At 37.0% G+C, this 19,263-nt stretch overlaps 1 protein-coding gene across 14 annotated transcripts in view; it reads right to left on the reverse strand.

Annotated features, from left to right (window-relative positions):
* SCAF4 (SR-related CTD associated factor 4) overlaps window positions 1-19,263 on the reverse strand; it is a 61,898-nt gene that overhangs the window by 8,347 nt on the left and 34,288 nt on the right. For 4 of the 14 annotated variants that reach the window (XM_063803686.1, XM_003319040.7, XM_003319042.7 and 1 more), the window contains 12 exons: window positions 17,908-18,089; window positions 17,453-17,561; window positions 16,154-16,321; window positions 15,545-15,630; window positions 14,626-14,816; window positions 13,681-13,781; window positions 13,149-13,262; window positions 12,105-12,261; window positions 9,623-9,780; window positions 6,885-7,050; window positions 6,715-6,801; window positions 6,366-6,557 (listed from right to left, as the gene is read on the reverse strand). In XM_063803686.1, the coding sequence (XP_063659756.1) occupies window positions 6,366-6,557; window positions 6,715-6,801; window positions 6,885-7,050; window positions 9,623-9,780; window positions 12,105-12,261; window positions 13,149-13,262; window positions 13,681-13,781; window positions 14,626-14,816; window positions 15,545-15,630; window positions 16,154-16,321; window positions 17,453-17,561; window positions 17,908-18,089 (1,711 nt within the window). The remainder of the gene's footprint in view (window positions 1-6,365; window positions 6,558-6,714; window positions 6,802-6,884; window positions 7,051-9,622; window positions 9,781-12,104; window positions 12,262-13,148; window positions 13,263-13,680; window positions 13,782-14,625; window positions 14,817-15,544; window positions 15,631-16,153; window positions 16,322-17,452; window positions 17,562-17,907; window positions 18,090-19,263) is intronic. The other 10 variants (XM_054675306.2, XM_003319041.7, XM_063803690.1 and 7 more) reach the window with 6 other exon arrangements.

A 19,263-nucleotide genomic window follows, 5' to 3' on the forward strand; every position in this document is an offset into this window, starting at 1 on the left:
CTTTGGTCCTCACTCTACATTCCTTTCCTCTGTATTTACATGGGGGTATTCTCTTCATTACTGGTTCAGATGCCTTCCCTAGCAATCATATTTAAAATTGTACATATCCGTGTTACACCCTTATACTGCCTAACTGTCCTGTTTTACTCTTTTCATAGAAACGTCTCCATGTTAAATTATTAGCCCAGGTATGCGAAAATATAAACTCCAGAAAGACAGGTTTTGTTTTGTTCATTCTGGTATTTCTAGTACCTAGAAGGGTGCCTGGCACACAATGGTTATTGATTAGATATTTATTGAACATATGAGTGAATGGTGTTTGCAGAGGTGATGACCAAACTCATCAAGGAGAAGATACCTCTCAGGGAATTAAGAATAGAGGCTACAAGCTCCAGGTCTTTTCCCAGGGTGGTAAGAATCTTCCCAGCATAAACCTAGGAGGACTTGAACTTTGAGAAAGGATGAGTTTTCTTTCAACCTCCTTTTCTGTTCTTTGTTGCAGTTCCACCGTTTTGATTTGATCTCTACAGAATGAGTGTCACTGTGGCACTTTGCATGAACTAAACATGAACTTTTCCCACATGAAGAAAAAGATGTATCAACCACTCATCTCTTTCATCAATACCTGAAGATCCCTAAGCATATATCCCTAGGTTTTTTTTTTAATCAGCAAGTATTATCCTTTTTCCATTTCAGACCTGCAGAAAACTGAAATAACAGTACAACCAACATGTTATTTCCTTTGCCTAGATTCACCAATAACATTTAGGCCTATTTATTCTGAAAACACTCCTGGGTTATTCTTATAGAAGGCACTATGTTCTGAGAGCTGGGGAAAATGGAAGAATAAGGAGCCAATTTTCAAAGAATGAGAAAAAGCATCTTTCAGATTATATTATACATTAAGATTATATTTTAAAAATGATGCTTAGAATGTTAGCAAGAGATTCTTAAGAGAAATTTGAGTTTTCAATAATATATAATGCAGATATACTGAGATGTGACTCATCTATTTTTGGCATAAGGGTATATTATATTTTGATAACATCTAATACATGAAAAACAGAATTATAAGTGAAACTGGAGAATGATTATCTTTTTTAAATGCTTGGTTTTTTCAAAATAATGTACAGTAGGCTCTGCATGGTCAACTTCCTACAGATTTGCTTTTTGGAATTTCAGTTAGCATAATAATAATTACTTAAGTATGTTACTATAATTGACAAAGTGCAATAGCTATGAGTTACAATTTCACTATTAGAGTCAATAAACTTGAAATCTAAAGTTAACTTTCTATCACTGAATGAGATTATCTGTAGGCAATTTTATTTTCAATATTAGCTGGAAAAAAAACCTTACCTGAAATTCTTTACAGCAATTAACTTTGTCTACCAAAATCAATCTAGAGCCCAGAGTTACTGCCCCTCCCACCTTCCTCAAGATGTCCCTCAGAGAGATTTAAATTTAAGACATTCTTCAGACTTGCACTCTGGAGCAGCCTAAGAAGTGACAGCCCAGGAGAAATGGAGACAATGTGTTAAAATATTTCAAGGTTTTCTGCAAGACTTTCTCCACGTTTCATTTGAAGTGCTTTGCCTTGGGAGAAACTATGGTGTGTTCATGTGTAAATTCATATCCACGCCAAGTATTTGTTCTAGATTAATCACTATTTTGCATTATCCACTGTATCCAATGAACAATGTTATATACTAAGTTGAAGGTACTGTAATTTGTATTTAAGAACCATTTCTACTATATAACACTAGTGGAATAACATTAATACAATAATTAGAGTACCAATTCAAATATTTTAAAGCTTTCAAAGAAGAACACTTTTATAGGATAAGTAAACAGGCTTTTTGGGTACCAAATTAAATACCTGATATATCACTCTAGCTTATAATTTAATGTAACCAAACATCAAAATTCAAACAAAATTAAAACACAAAAATTGTTTTTTAAAAAATTACGTATTATGTTAGTACTTTGAAAACTCTACTTTCTAGAATTTTCTTCAGGCTTCCTTTTAATGTCAGTGGCTAACTAGTGCATTATTAGTAGACTGGTGCTTTAATATTCTAGTAAGTGTTGCTAAAAATGAGCTACTAAAAAATCTAAAATTCTAGACAAACTGGGCAAAGAAATCCAAACTTAAGTGAAATCATCAAAATCAAATTCCTATTGATATTGCTGGCAAAGTTATTCATCTTTTAGGCAGTTTCGGGGATCATAACGATAGCATAAAAACATTTGCGCTTGTTTAAATATAATTCACAAACCAATTCTGTCCCCACAATTTCCTGAGGTGTCCAAATCTGGAATCATCAACTCAAATGTCTACTGAAGCCATGATAGGACTGCAGCGCAGCACACCACTGCCTAGTAATTTAGCCACAGGCCACCAACTTGTTACTCTTGCTTTAAAACCTTTGGTAACAAAAATTACAAGTAGGAAGTGATCTTACAAATACTCAACTCTTATTTATAAATTTTACCATCAGCTACAGTAGTGTGACAAAAACTGGTGGTAATCTCTTCATATTGATAATTAATGAATAAACATACTTGTCAAGAGGCTTTAATTTTCCATAAAAGGAATGAGTTCGACCTAGAACAGTTTTTGCTTGAAAAGATATTTTGGATATACTGGTAACACAGTAGAGATAGGTAACACAAACAAACATTTTTTTGTGTATTCTTTTTTATTGTTTGGAACACCAAAGTAACCCAAACTTTACATTTACAATGAACTTTTTAATAAAATAGGTTGTACACATTAGAGATACATGTTATACAAAAGTTTTTGAAAAGTAAAACACAAACACTTATACAGTAAAGAGAATGAACTGAATTGCTATCATTTGTAATATTCCTTCTCTCCTAAGTGACCAACAACTGTAGAATGTTACCTTTAGCTTTTATGAAACTACCACCACTGTAGCTATTTGGGTGTGTGAGATTTCTTTAAAATCAAGTAATAATTATTGTGCATCAAGTAATTTTATATTTTCAGATTATCAGTATTACTAAAAGAATCAAAATCTCTAAAAGTTGGTTTTATTCTCTCCAAATTCAGTAGTACAACTCAACTAATTACTCCCAAACTAACACCCGCACTTAAGTCTGATGATACAACCAAACCATCCTTAAGGCACCCACTGCCTCTTTCCAGTATAATCAGGCTTCACTACAGAATTTTTGGAGACCCACCGAACAACTGCTTGGTGCCTAGTACTTTAAAAATATTGCCACATTTCACAAATTAAGATCCAAGAACTCAGTTAAGTCTCGCTCACTGGAAAAACTACAGATATCTAGTAGGTGTGCTATTTATCACTAAACTGACACATTTTCTCATTAAGCCAACTGATGGAACTTTAATATGTGTAAATTTATGATCTAATCTATCTCGAAAATATCTGAGGCAACTATGTCAAGATAAATTTTTTCCTAAAAAGTAGGCCAGGTGCGGTGGCTCACGAGGTCAAGAGATCAAGACCATCCTGGCCAACATGGTGAAACCCTGTCTCTACTAAAAATAGAAAAATTAGCTGGGCGTGGTGGTACGCGCCTGTAGTCCCAGCTACTTGGAAGGCTGAGGCACGAGAATCGCTTGAACTTGGGAGGCGGAGGCTGCAGTGAGATGAGATTGCGCCACTGCACTCCAACCTGGCGACAGAGTGAGACTCATCTCAAAAAAAAAAAAAGTTTGCTTCCTCTGTCTGCCAATATAACAGTTTAAAACGAATCACAGATGAAGTAATATAATTTTAGAATTGCAAAAGATATTCTTCTCTAGGTCTTATAAATAACATCTATGACATTTCTTACCTGTAATATAAGCACCCACCACTCACTAAGTGCCTGCCCTACAGCAGGCCCCAAAGCAAGTGTTTTATAGATGTTAGCCCATTAAATCATCGTGACACCATTGTGTTTGTCATTTTTCTCCCCCTTTAGAGATGAGAAAACTGAAGTTTAGCATCAACTTCTAGACTTATAGTTTTCTGGTAAGCATAACAATTCCTTTTATTATCTTAAAAGAAAACATTAGAGCACCAAGAGGAAATACCAAAGCATCTTAGTTCTGGGATTCCATCACTTGTTATCCCAACCTAATTACTGATCCTTTAGTACTGCAATACTGCAGTGTGGTCACCACATTCCTTTATCAAAATGATAAAACTGGTTAGTCTTAGATGAACCCTTCTTAACTTGCATACACATTTAAAACTCATTCCTCTATGAGGTCAAAATTCCTGTGATATTCTTTTCAAGACTGCTGACTGAAGGCACATGGAAGGCTTTCTTTCTCATGACTGAACTAACATATTGCATTTTAGTTCAAAGTGCTTATTTTAACAAAATTGTTTTCACTTTTCTTATGTCAAATTCTAAACCCTTCTGGATTTAGAATAGCCTTCAATTTAAAAATTTTGTTTTAGAACGAAGATAATCATCAGAAGTAAAATATGAACAGTCCTGCATTGAAAACCACCCGCTCATGTAACAAATGTTCCCCTCTCATGGGTCCATCTAGTGGGAGGAAGATGGACATGCAAACAGTATGTCAGGTGATGATAAACGCTACGACTGATTCAGAATTTAATTACTTTTCTAGCCATGCCTAGCTTACTATGTTTTTCCAAGCTCACCGACTTCTCATCTGTGTTTGGTTGCACATGTTGGATGCAGAGGTTAAATTGTATGTTCAGTAGTGATAAGAAATAACAGGCAGGGTCTTCAAGACCTAAATGTTAAATCACAGGCAGGCTACTTACTACGCTTCACAGTTGCTTGAAAGCAGTGGTTATTAAACTCCTGGAGTTCATGAGATCTTTTCACTCATTCAATAAATTTATTAAACCCAGTAAAAAACACAAATGCAGCAATTTTATAAATAGTTTCAGGTAGTCTAACATCCATGGACCTTAGACTAGGATTCATAATCAAGGGTGTGTATGTGGGATGTGAAGAAGGGGTTGCTATCCAGATTCTGTGATTCTTGTGCAATCATGTTAATATGAAAAAAAAAAGAAAGCATAACAAAACAGATGCAAAAATGTTCCCTGGTTCCTAGTCCAATGTTCCTTCTATGATATGACTTCCATTGGAAGGTAGACCTCTTAAGCAACTTCCTCATTAAACAAATCATTTTCCATCATTATGGTAACTACACTCCTGTATCACTTGTGATAAATTTTAATCCCAAATCCTCTTTTACCATTACCCAATCTGTGTACTAAGGGAAATAAACTCAAGGCTATTATCAGCCTAAGCTTAGTCTAGGGGAGGGCAGAATACAGTATACCATTTAAAAACAAATTGTTTTTTATTATAAATATAGTACATGCAAAAAATAAAAAATTCCAACAGTACTGAATAGCATAGGTGAAAAGTAAAAGTCCTCCATTACAAACCAATGTCTCACAGTCCTACATCTCAGAGGTAATCAATAGGTTCTTTCCTAAAACAACTCAGATTATGAAAGCAAACAGGCATATGCATATACCTTTGAAAAATACTATGGGCTCACAGGACTAGAACACTGTAATACTCTCAAGACATTAACTTCCAATTAGGGGATTCAAGTGTTAATTATATTTGGCAATACCACTTCAAATACAACAATTTGTTAATTTAAAAGATGGTCTACTGTAACAAGCATGTGATGTATTTATTCATAACTTAAGCAGGCAAGAGTAAGCCTGCTTAAAGATGTAAAAGATCTAAGTCACATCGCCCTTGATCACAGTATTGAAGTTGTGGGTAAAAAGTACAACAGATAAACTCCAGCCAAGTAAACTGAGAGTGAGTGGGAAAGTGGTACCTCAGGCTGCGCAACTGTTACTTAGAAAACAAAGCCATTTTATTGGAATGTATCAAAGATGATTTCTTTGCTAGCCCACAAAGAACGCTACCCAAGTCCAGGGGTTTCAGATAGATAATAATTGGTCCAGACAGAGAAAAACCTAGGCTGTTAAAGAAGTATCTCCTAAAAGCTGGGAAGAGACTAAGGTTAAGTGAATTACGAACTCTGTACCAATTCCTTTGCACAGAGATTACTTTTAATCATTTTTCTATACCAAATAAGGATGTGAAGATCCAAACTTTTATTCAAGACAGACAAACATGATTTTGTCTTTGAGATTCTCTCTTGGTAAAGATCAAGTACACATATTTGACTTTAAGAGGAAGATCTTCCTCAAAAACAAACAAACAAACAAAACAACCAAAAAAGCCAGTCTTGGAAATAATTTTACCAAAATTAACATTGTTTTTTTAAAAAAATCTAACTTGGGGATGGGTGGGGGGGTGGGTGGGGGTGGGGCAAGGAAAACTAATGATAAAAAAAAATAACTTACCAAGAAGTGAAACAGGCTGGGTTACAGGAGGGGTGGGCAGATTCGTGGGTGCAGCAGGTGGCACAGCAGAGCCATACATTTTCACGCTGTCACCAGACTCGGCGTTTCCTCTAGCCCCAGACACCACTGTTGGAATGGGATTTCCAATAGATAAGTCTTTTGTAGTGTCTTCATTTATACCAGCGATAGTAGCTAAGGAATATAATTATATCAACATGTGAAGCTGAATAATTAATTATCTCCCGGTCAACATTCTTCTGCCATACTATAGATCCTATTACCGGTTCACTCTCCCTCCTACACCCAGCTCCAAGAGGATAAGCAAACACAAAGAAAAAAACATGCTTACAGTTTGGGATGCTTATTGGTGGAGTGTGAGGAGGAGGAATGGATACTGGTGGAGTTATAGGAGGTGGGGGTCCAGGAGGCAGAAAACCTAGAATAAGAAAAATAATGTCAACTTATGCTGTATCACTCCATCGCAGGCTCTAAAGTATGTTCACAGACAATTTAGTGTACCTGGTGGTAAATGCATTGGGTTGAATCCTGGGCGCAAAAATGGTGGAGGAGGAGGGGGAGGAGGAACACCAGGACCAAAGCCTGGAGGCGGTATTCCCAGAGGAGGCGTGAAAGCAGGCGGCTGGAGAGCACCAACTACAGGTGGACCCGGTTGATGTGGTGGGACCTAGAAAGAAAGATAAAAGAATAAACCACCTATCTAGACACCCTCCCATCCACACAGTAAGCACAGATAAAAGAGCAAACTGTTGAAAAAATAGATGTTTCTTAATTTGTGCTTATTAGACCAGTCAATTTATTAAATAACAGGTGGTAGTTAACTTCTATTCATACCAACTGATAGAAATCAAAGCTGTGGGCCGGGTGTGGTGGCTCACACCTGTAATCCCAGCATTTTGGGAGGCCGAGGCAGGCGGATCACCTAAGGTCAGGAGTTCAAGACCAGCCTGGTCAACATGGCGAAGCCCTGTCTGTACTAAAAATACAAAAATTAGCTGGGTGTGGCGGCAAGCACCTGTAATCCCAGCTACTCCGGAGGCTGAGGCAGGAGAATTGCTTGAACTCGGGAGGTGGAGGTTGCAGTGAGCCGAGATTGCACCACTGCACTCCAGCCTGGGCGACAGAGCAAGACTTGGTCTTCAAAAAAAAAGAAAAAAAAAAAAAAAGGAAAGAAAGAAAGAAATCAAAGTTGTGCTCTTCACTTTATGACAGCAATTTCACACTATATTTCACCAGTGTTTATTGGTGTTCTGACATCATGTAATACATTTTAAAATGTTCCATGGTCCTTTCAGCAATACAGCTTTAAGACAGGCTACTTGGCAATTTACACAATGGCTAAGATCACAGGTCCTGGAGCCAAATTGTCTGCTTCTCCCATCCGCTTTAGTTAGCTGTGTGACCTTGAGCAAGCTATTTAAATTCTCTAAAACGGCAAAGTGCCAACCACACATAATTATGCAGATTAAATGAGTTAATACATACTAAGTGCTGGTGCCTGGCACTTAAATGCCCAACAAACGTTAGCTATTTTTTTTTTTTTAAGATAAATTTTAACAACCCCCCCAGCCACGGACCATTACCAGTCTATGGCCTGTTAGGAAACGGGCCACACAGCAGTGGGCAAGCAAGCACCACCTCCTGAGCTCTGCCTTCTGTCAGATCAGTGGCGGCATTAGATTGTCATAGGAGCATGAACCCTGTCGTGAAATGCACATGTCAGGGATCTAGCTTGTGCAGTTCTTATGAGAATCTAACTAATGCCTGATGATCTGAGGTGGAGCAGCTTCATCCTGAAACCATCTTCCACTCCAGTCCATGGAAAAATTGCCTTCCAAGAAACCGGTCCCTGGTGCCGGAAAGGTTGGAGACCACTATCTGAACAGATCAGGCAGCTTCCTGTAAATGAGTGCTGACACACATTGAATTTTGCTTAGAACCTGCACTGGAGGGGCATATCCAGAAGGTCAGCTGAAGAGTTTGCAAACTAGGGGAGTCCATTTAAATCACAGCCAAGAATGTACCAAAGCATACAGTTTTCCCCTCACATTGAGAAAATGAAGACACAATTCACTTTCACGATAGCTCAGATTTATCTGATTCAGATTTAATGTGAGAAACTGAGGAAGGAAGACAAGAAAAATCCAGTAGATCACACATAGAACTATGGGTCAAGTTCTTATAATTTTCAAAGGGTTTTTCATTTTTCGGCTCTTATGACGTGACAAAAAACATACTGAGTACTTAACATATATTATCTCATTTAACCCTCAAAACAACTCTAACACATGAGGAATGCCAAAGCCAGGAAAGGGAATTTGCACATTTACAAATAGGAAACTGAAACTTATAGGTGAAGTTACATGCCAAATACCATACTGCTGAATATAAACAACAGAGTTGAGAATTAAACCCAGTTCTACCAGAATCTAGTATTGCTTTTCAAGTAACAGGTTGGCTGACTAGACAGCAAATATTTTATAATAAGAACACATCTTCATGTTAAATGGCATTTATTATGAAGTTTTCAATCCATTTAAAAATTTCATAAGGATAGCATCCAAGGTGAAAATTAAGAAAATCCCTGTCCCTCAAAGCAGCAGCTTATTGGGTACACATCCAAGTTTCTTCAGGACACAAAGTCCCTGAAGAATGAAGACTCAGAAAAAAAGTAGGCAGAGCCTATGAAACTTGATACTGAATAATCTGGATGGATAGATGTAAGACAATATACATTTATTTTGGTTGTATAAACATTTATGGGCCAGGCACGGTGGCTCACACCTGTAATCCCAGCACTTTGGGAGGCCAAGGCAGGCAGATCACTTGAGGCCAGGAGTTTGATACGAGCCTGGCCAGCATGGTGAAGCCCCGTCTCTACTAAAAATACAAAAATTAGCCAGGTGTGGTGGCAAATGCCTGTAATCCTGTAATCCCAGCTATTCAGGTAGCTGAGGCAAGAGGGTCGGCTTGAACCTGGGAGGTGGAGGTTGCAGTGAGCCGACATCACCACCACATTCCAGCTTGGGCAACAAAGAGAGACTCTGTCTCAAAAAAAAAAAAAAAAAAAAAAAAAAGGTGAAGAATATAAACTTTAAATCTGATAAAACATGAAAAATGTAATATGCACATATATGTACTCATGTTTTTTACTATGAATCCAGACATATATCTACAGTAAGATTTAGAAAGGGACCTTTCAGGCACTTAAAGTTTAAGTCATGTCCCAATATTCTCACCTGTGGAGGTGGCACTGTTATAGGTGCAGGAACAGGAATAGGAGGGACAGGCACAGGTAATGGTTTAGGTATGGGTGATACTGGTTCTGTGTGTGAGGTTTCAGCACCTCCATTTTGAGCAACTTCATTTTCAGGCTTCTTAGGAATTCCTTTCCAATCTGTGAGCGTGAAAGAAATTTAACAAGAGTTTACCATTTTCAGTTTGTAACTTTAAATCTAGAAATGAAAAATGTTGATTATAAAAACCTAGCCCAATTATTAAAGAAATTCCCATGCTAATTTTAGAAATAGTAATTATTTAAATTAACAACAATAGAAACATGTAAAAGAATGCATACTGTGTGCCAGGCACTGTCACAAGCACTCTATTTATACTAGCTTATTTAGTTCTCACAACCATTTACAAGTAGATACTACTATTATTCCCATTTTACAAATGAGAAAAGCAAAGACAGCTTGCCCAAGATCACATTCTTGCTAAATGGCAGGGACGGATTCAACTCAGACACATTTGGTTCTAGAGTCCATGTTCTTAACCACAAGAATGTATTATTTAAAGTATTAGAAATAAAGGATAATGAAACACCCAATATTTCCTGAACACATTTCACTAATATTAAAGAATAACTTAAACCTCCCACCTATTTCCACATATCTTCTAGTCAAGTAAAAACAAAACTGTCTTTCTGCTCTGTCCTCTGAGGCTCTGGCTCCATCAGATTCTCTATATTCTTGAGCTTTTCAATACATTCTCCACTGGACCATGAGCCCCAAGATTACACCATCTTCTTCTTTTTACCACTGTCTAGCGCCTCCCAGATGTCCAGCACATAGTAGGCCCTCAATACCTGATTGCCTTAACACAAATCTAGCTCTATCCTTAGATGAAGGCTTTGTACATCCAGGGAGGGAGTGGGATGTGGGAATAGTACAGCATTGTTTCATCTCTTTTTGGCTCTGAAACCGTCACTCCTGCTTGAAGCTTCCTTTATTTTATTTTAATTTTTTGAGACAGAGTCTTGCTCTGTCTCCCAGGATGGAGCGCAGTGGCGCAATCTCAACTCACTGCAACCTCTATCTCCTGAGTTCCAGTGATTCTCCAGCCTCAGCGTTCCAAGTAGCTGGGATTACAGACACCCGCCACCACATCCAGCTAATTTTTTTTTTTTTTGTATTTTTAGTAAAGATGGGGTTTTACCATGTTGGCCAGGCTGGTCTCAAACTCCTGACCTCAAGTGACCTGCCTGCCTCAGCACCCCAAAGTGCTCGGATTACAGGCATGAGCCACCGTGCCTGGCCTTGAAGCTTCCTTTAAATGTTCTGAGGGCGGTGAGGGTGAGCACGGTGGCTCACGCCTGTAATCCCAGCACTTTGGGAGGCTGAGGCAGTAGGCAGACCACCTGAGGTCAGGAGTTCGAGGCCAGCCTAACATGGTGAAACCCCTTCTCTACTAAAAAAAATACCAAAAAAATTAGCACGGCACGGTGGCACGCGCCTGTAGTCCCAGCTACTTGGGAGGCTGAGGCAGGAGAATCACTGGAACCCGGGAGGCACAGGTTGCAGTGAGCCAAGATCATGCCACTGCACTCCAGCCTTAGTGACAGAGCAAGACTCCATCTCAAAACGAAACAAAAACAACAAAAAACATTCTATACTGCCATGCCATCCTATGCTCCTCCTGTTCCTCTGTCTAGCAATCTCCAGGTCAAGCCCATGCATTCTGCGATTTCCCCCCCTGCAATCTCACTGTCAATCTGGCATTTTAAATATTTATGCCCACAAATAACTGCAATTCCTTGTCTTACACGTTTACTTTAGATTGCTTCTCTGGACATCTAAAACTTTCCAAGGTAATTATCATGAAGCACTGGATTAAAACCCAATACCAGGCCAGGTGCAGTGGCTCACGCCTGTAATGCCAACTCTATGGGAGGTCGAGGTGGGCGGATCATTTGAGGTCAGGAGTTCGAGACCAGCCTGGCCAACATGGTGAAACCCCGTGTCTATTGAAAATGCAAAAATTAGCCGGGCAAGGTGGCATGCGCCTGTAGTCCCAGCTACTCGGGAGACTGAAGGAGGAGAGTGGCTTGAACCTGGGAGGCAGCGGTTGCAGTGACCCAAGATTGCATCACTACACTCCAGCCTGGGCTACAGAGACTCCACCTCAAAAAATAAATTAAAAAAAACATAATACCAAAGATGCTCAGTTAAGACCTATATGATTTATTAAGTTTCACAGGAAAAGTTCTACTTAATTCTGTAGTTCATAGATCCCATAATCAGTTAAGTATTTCACTTGTGTTTGCATCTCTTTTGTCTCATTCACTATTTAACCCTCAGTTTATAATGGAGATACTGACACAGGAGGGATCCTAAAAAATCTCAAAAATCACGTCCTAATGCAAGGAACAGGACATTCGATTTGTCATATGTACTACCAAGCAAATAAGTGAACTGTAAGAAAAATTAAATACTGCTTTACCTGGGTTAAGTGTGTCACTGTCCAACATTCCTCCTTCACAAAAACTCTCGAGTTCCTCAGGCTTGACTTTGTCCCATGGAATATAAGTAACACCAAGTTCTACATCCCAATACTGCTTATAATCTGCCTTTATTCCTTTGTTTAAGGCCCAGGCAATCTATTTCACCATTAGTGAAAATATAAAAAGAAAACAAAGCAAGGTCATAAGTCTTGAGGGTATTATTCTCTATCATTCTATCCATTCCGACTCGGGCAGCAAGGGAGCAATCTGGACCAGCTAGGCTTGGATCTCATTCAAAGCCTTATTCTCACTACAGAACTGGTTACCCTTTAATTCTCACTTTGTCCTAGGATGGAAATTTCACTGGCATCTTCTCCTTACCAACTCTCACCCAACCCAGCCAACATAAAACTTAGAGAAAAGGAAAAAGTTTAACAGGGAAAGGCTGAAGTTCCCTGAATAGCCTAGTAGTATACTGGGGACTACTTTTCCAAGTCTAGGGGTGCCTTGTAATTACTTAACATCAGACAAAATCTTTTTGCAGTGCAATCCAGCGGTAGAATGGGGTGTTAAGACACTGAAGAAACACTGACTTTAGCTCCTTAGGGGAAAAATACCCATGTACCTATATGTTTTTCTCCACCTTTGGTGAATATTTTTCAGTTAATTCTAAGATGGCAAACTTTAAAAATACGGTATCCAAATTTTTTGAACAGCACAAAACATATTGCTAAAAGACATTATATTTAAAGCACTAATTTACCATGATGAACCCATCTACATTTAGGAAAAACAAAACAAAACAAAACAAAACAAAACAAAACAAATTCTACCATGCACGTAACATTTACAATTTTATGTTGAAACACTGGAGTTCTTTTAGGAAATAGTCTTTAAAAAAAAAAAAAAAAAAAAAAAAGATGCACATGAAATGCCTCAGTGTTGAAAGTCATTTCGAAGACCCAAATTAGTTTTTCTATGCCACATATTTTTCCCCTTCTGCCTATTTAAAAAAAAATTAATTATAACATATAAGACTGTACCTTTATGGATTTCTGGTTCACTTTATAGTTTCCTCGGCTCAGTTTCTGCAGGGCACGATAGGCATCTTGCCTATGAACCATAACAATATAGGCACAACCCCTGGGAGGAATCATCTGCTCCAAAACATTTTAATATTATAAAAGATAACAAAATTGAAAAGCAACAAGATACAACACCAAGTAAGCAGTTCCAACAATCCCATCCCTCACCCCATGCTATATAATGTAAGGTTAAATTCATTTCTAAGTTGGCAATTCAAGTTTGGTCTCAACTGAGTCCTCCAAGCTTTGTTATATAAAGACTTACCTAGAAATGTTTGAAATTAAACTTGGTTATCCAAGAAATGTTAAATACAAAGAATTCTAAGAAATGTTAAATACAGATAATTCTAAATGTGGACTCTGAACACCTAAATTCTAGTCACATCTATAAACCTGAGCAAATTGTAACTTTGGTCTCAGGTCCTCCATTTCATAAAATGACATTAATCACACCTGTCCATCGTACTTAAAAAACTGAATAAACACTCACATTAATTGATTCAATTGGACCAAACTCTTCCAAGAGACTGGCAACATCCTGCTGAGTAGTTCTTTTGTCCAGCTGCCCCACCCAGAGGGTAGTACTGCAAACTTAAAATAAAATTACAATCATAAAGAGATTCACATTTGATAATGAGCAGCACTGTAGCTTACATTAAAAAATCATTACACAAAATATTCATGAACTATATTACAACACCACAAGTTTAAATACTAAATCTCACATACATTTTAAAAATTCTAGAAAACTGCATTAGTACTTCCAGAAAGAGAACTGGGATAGTGAAAGATATACATAAAAGTTGGAAAAAACTGGTTTTTTTGTAGATGGATCTAAAGATTACATCTATAAAAACTGAAGCCAGGGAAGCAATAACTTGCCCACCTCACCCTGCCAATGAACAGCAGAACTAGGATTGCAGCTCAAGTCTCTTGATTACCAACCAGCTCAGTGCTTTGTTCACTTGCATGTAACTGTCCTTTCTCCACTCTTAAGTGTTGATGGTTTTTCTTTTATGTTGTGTCCTAGGTGATAAGCCTTATGGAATCAGAAATCTTACATATGCCCTAGTCATATTATAAATTAAAATCTTAGTCATCTTAATAGTTACTGATTTATATCAAATATATGTCTAGCACACCTTACTAAATGTATTCTGAAGACATCTGATGAGATTCAGAAAATAATGCAAGTGAATACATTCTGTAAATTTTTGGTTCACTCCTTACTGCTGCTTTATAGCTGGTTTAAGGTACGAAAGCAAATCTAAGGGTATACATCAATGAATAAACAAGGCACAAGAAAGCAATATTTCAAATAAAAATCAACACAGTGGTAACATTTCTTTTATAGTTTTGCTAACAGTTATAAAACACTTTAAACCCAAGACCTGAAAAAATAGTACATGAGGTTTGAATATAAAGGTTGAGTTACCACTTGCAGTTTCCGGTTTCACTTGAGGGAGGCCTTTTTGTCGACGTTCTCTCTCTTTTTCTCGATCCCGTCTTTCTTGGGATCGAGATCGGGGAGAATGTCGGCGTCTATCCCTGGACCGAGATCGAGAACGTCGATGCCGAGACCTTCGAGATCTAGAACCAGATCTAGATCGCCTCCTTTTTGGTGACCTAATGTTTTCAAGAGAAGGGAGAATGCATAGCATATAGACAAAAACCAGAAAATATAAGCACATACTAATTAAAACAAAACAAAACAGAACAAAAACTAGGTAATTTAATGTTTGGGTATGTAAGAATGCAATACCTGAGAATTCATTTTACAGATTTAGTATGTCCCAAATTAGAAATCATGCACATTATTTAAATAAAATACACAATGTTGACAGCTTATATAAGTATCTGTCATCTTCAGTGCCGTCTGGTACTATATAAAATTACATCCTTGTAATTTAAGTAGCTAATTTTCATAGTTCAGATACACTGCTACTACTGTTACCTATCTTCTTAGTAAAGTCTTTTCTGCAGCAATTAAAAACATTCTCTGATTACAGCATTACTGTGATCTTTCCACTTTTGCTGGCTGATAAAGCTGTAATGGAACTTTGAAAATATAGTTCTTCTAATATCACATACTGATTACCTATGTATAGAATTATATCTTCAAAATTCCATTACATCTGAGCAACTCAAATATAGGGAAAAAAAGTAAGATGAATGATGTATTTTTTTTTTTACATCAATACTTCACCTGCCCCCTTCTACACACATATACAAATACAAACATACCAACTGTTATTTTACTAACATTCTGAATATCTGAAAATAACCCAATCTAATTTTAATTTCTATGTCCCCTAAGACATACAGGGTTGGAAAAAACATTTTCTATAAATTACCTGGATGCTGACCTAGATCTTGACTTTCTGTTATCAGACATATGTCGCTTAACCTCTTGAATACAAGGTTGTTCTACTTCCATTTCCTTAAAAAACAAAAACCATGATAAAATGAGAAATTTAACAAGTATAAAAGCAAGAGGACAAAATCTAACAAAAGCTATATTAAAAATCTCCTTCCCTGAAGCAATTCTCTTTTGGTTGCCTGGGACCAAATTACTAGTAACAATTGGCCATCACTGGGAAAAAAAAACAAAAACAAAAACCACTTTTATATTGTTTAAAAGATTAAAAGAAATATTTCTCTACTTCTGGTAAAGTTACTTTGCTTAAATTACATACCATTTTAATAAACCATTATCTAATGCAGTGAAGTAGGCACTAGTTAAGCCTTCAACACTCTATATCAAACCTCACAGAATCCTATGGAAGTTGGCAGTATTAGTACGTCCCCTTTCCAGATGAAAAACCTGGAGCACTGAGAGGGTTTAATATGTACCCAGGTATTTCTTCATATTCAAAAATGAAGACAGCAAGCAAATAAGGAGAAATCTGCATATAAGTCAAGGCAACAAAAAAAGATAAAACTATCTGAGAATAAAGTTTTACCTGCTGATGTGGCTTCTGTGTAAGTGGTTCATTTTGTGCCTGAAAAGAAGCTTGGAAAGGCTGCTGCACTGGTGGAGTTGGAGGAATCACAGGCTGAGCCATGGGAGGAAATGGAGGTGTAGGAAGAAGTCCAAATCCTGGCATTTGTCCATTAGGAGGAAGTGGAACCTTTCATTTTTAAAGAAAGTGTATGAGTAATAGCTATCAAAATAATTTGGAAAACCTTTAGTTATATAAAACTAAAATATCCTCAATAAAGTTTGATCAAGGAAAAGTTACAACGACATTCAACATTGTTTAACAATTTCCATATGTACAATTTCCACGCAAGAATTGTTACATACCAAGTATATAGGTTAAAAATCCTGTAACTCTTTTTAAAATTATGAACACACAGGTTTAGTTTTAAATATTTAAAGAAATACCTTCATTTACATAAGGAAGCAATGTGATAAACTGAACTTCAAGTCAGAAGTACTCCATTGCAAATGGTCTCTTTTCAGCTTTAAAGACAATTAAGCCTTTTGGGAGGAAAACTGGCTTTCTAGAAGCAATGACTTCTAGGTTTACTTTAAAAAAAATAACCAAGGGGGAATTTCAACTAACATACCCAACTTTTAGAGTTTCAAATAAAGTATCATAATAATAATGAAAGTAAACTACAATCTAACATATTTCTGCATGTCAGTTTAAACACAAATAAAACTATAAATATAATGCTTTAAGTATTCTTTCTAAATTATTTATGAACTTTCAGTAATTGTTAAACACTTGAAATAACAAAAATGCTTCCCACCCCATCCCCATAATTTAGATACAGAATCAAGTTTAAGAAACACTCAATGAGAGAATTTACTGGAACAAATTTATCTCTACTAACTTCCTGCAACTCTCCAGTGTGCTATGTATGCTCCTTTTATTGCGGATTTCAAACTATATTCCTGAATGTTCAGAGCTCAGAGCCCTCTAACGTATCTAACCACACAAAATACAGAAGAAAGGCCCTTCCAAGGGAAAAAGCTGTATAACTAAACAGGTCGGTTTCTTCAAATAGAACTGTAATCTCTACATTATTTTAACTAAAAAAATGCCTATTATTAAAATATGAGCATGTGATTTTGGCATCCTTGTTTTAATTACAGAAAAAAGCAACTCAAAATAGTTACGTGTTCAACAGCTTTTATCAGAGATATAGTACGACTTAGCCAATTACATAGCTGCAGAGTGCTCTGTGGAATGCAAACCATACGCTCTATAATGAATAGATCTTTCTTTGAACTGCAAGAAAAATGCTTGTACCTGATGGTGCATTGGATCCTGTTGTATTCCCATCATTCGTGGCTGAAACTGATCCATATTTTGATGCTGTGTGTATGCTGGCTGCTGCATGCCATCTCCAGGAAAGCCACTAAAAAAAGGTGGATAATCTTTTACCCATTCAAAAGCACAAGCTTCTCAGCCATACTTAAATTACAGAAACAGAGTGTTGTTCATGAGTCATTAACATTTTACTGAACCATATATTTACCTATATATTAAATTTAATTTATAAACTCAGTATTATTCCCAACATAAAAGCCATGTTTTGGTTTTAAATCTTAAGAGGATCCCTTCCTCATTCAAGAGAAAACTAATACCACAAATTTTACAAAACAACTTCATAGAACATTGTTGTCATTGCTAAATGTTACTTAGGTTATGCCTTACAACTATTACCAATTTTCTATCTGCTGAGGAATAAAAAAAAAACTAACAATGGTGCCTGTGGAGGAGGAGGAGAGGCAGCAGCGGGTGCAGCAGCAGCAGGCACGGTGGCGGTGGGTGCAGGGGGTACTGCGGCAGCAGGTGCTGTCGTGGTGACGGCAGTGGTATCCTCTTTCTTTGATTCTTCCACAGCTTCTGGCTCATCATCATAGTCAAATCTATCAAGCAACTTCTGGAAAAATTATGTCAATATTTCATTTTAAAATTTAGACTGATTCACTGCACAAAAAACTTTATAAAAACAAGGGATGTTTACCACCATCTAGAAACCCACATTGTCAAGCACAATCTTATTTTCCCTTATGCCCCTCAGCACCTTGGTTTGTAGATATAAACAATTTTTACACAGATGCCAGTTTGGAAAACACACAGTGTTTTCATTCTGTTTTCCTTCCTCAATTGTAAGTACAGTGCTTTCTATTTTCTATTGGTGTATTTCACAAGTAATTTAGCAGCATACATGTTTTTCTAAAATACTCATTTCCCTAGACTAAAAATGTTTGGAACTTTGTGCACATGAAAATGGGTATACATTTTCAGTCAGCATAAAATGTACAAAAAGACTGTCTTATTCAATCACCATAATGCATATAGAAAAGTGTCCATATACTGCTTCCTCAAGAATATACTAATATAAAAAAAGAAAAAAAAATGGCAAGGACACAAAAAAGTCACTAGCAGTTCCTAAGAGGTTCGCTTGCTTCTTTCTCATAACTTCACAGCTTACCAGAAACTTTCATGTAAAAAAAAAATTCAGCAGACTTAATGAGATCACATATCTAGAAGAACAATTTTAAGTAAGATTTATTCAGAAAAAAGATAATGCTTAAATACCTACTAATGTGTATCAGATCATACAGACTTCATCACAAGAACACTGCAATGTAGATAGTTTCTTCTTTTTTACAGACAAGGAAACAAAGGCTCAGGTGATTAAGAAACATGATTAAGATTGCACAGTCAGTGAATGGTAGAATCAGGATGCGGACACTAGTCCTTTTGACTTCAAAGCCCTCAGTCTCTGGCTTTCAATAAGCAATCTTTCCTTTCAAGCCGTGCTCATTCTGCTCATAGACTTCAACCTTAAATTCCTGAACCTTGTCATTCTATAATAGTTCTGCCTAGAGATTCTGGTTTTGCTTTATTGAACAACACATTTCTAAATCAAATGAAAGTTCTGTCCTTAGACAACACAGTATATAGGACTAAACTAAGTGTAAAGTGTGTTTTGGGATAGAGCTAACTTATGTTTCTTTGTAGTTCTAGGCCAAGTGAGTAAAGTTCTTACAAATGAGCAAGTTAGTATTTTCTGAACAGGAACCATCACAGCCCAGGTACCTTGCTGT

The sequence above is a fragment of the Pan troglodytes genome, chromosome 22 (genome assembly GCF_028858775.2).
Source record: "Pan troglodytes isolate AG18354 chromosome 22, NHGRI_mPanTro3-v2.0_pri, whole genome shotgun sequence".
In the NCBI taxonomy this organism is placed as follows: Eukaryota; Metazoa; Chordata; class Mammalia; order Primates; family Hominidae; genus Pan; species Pan troglodytes.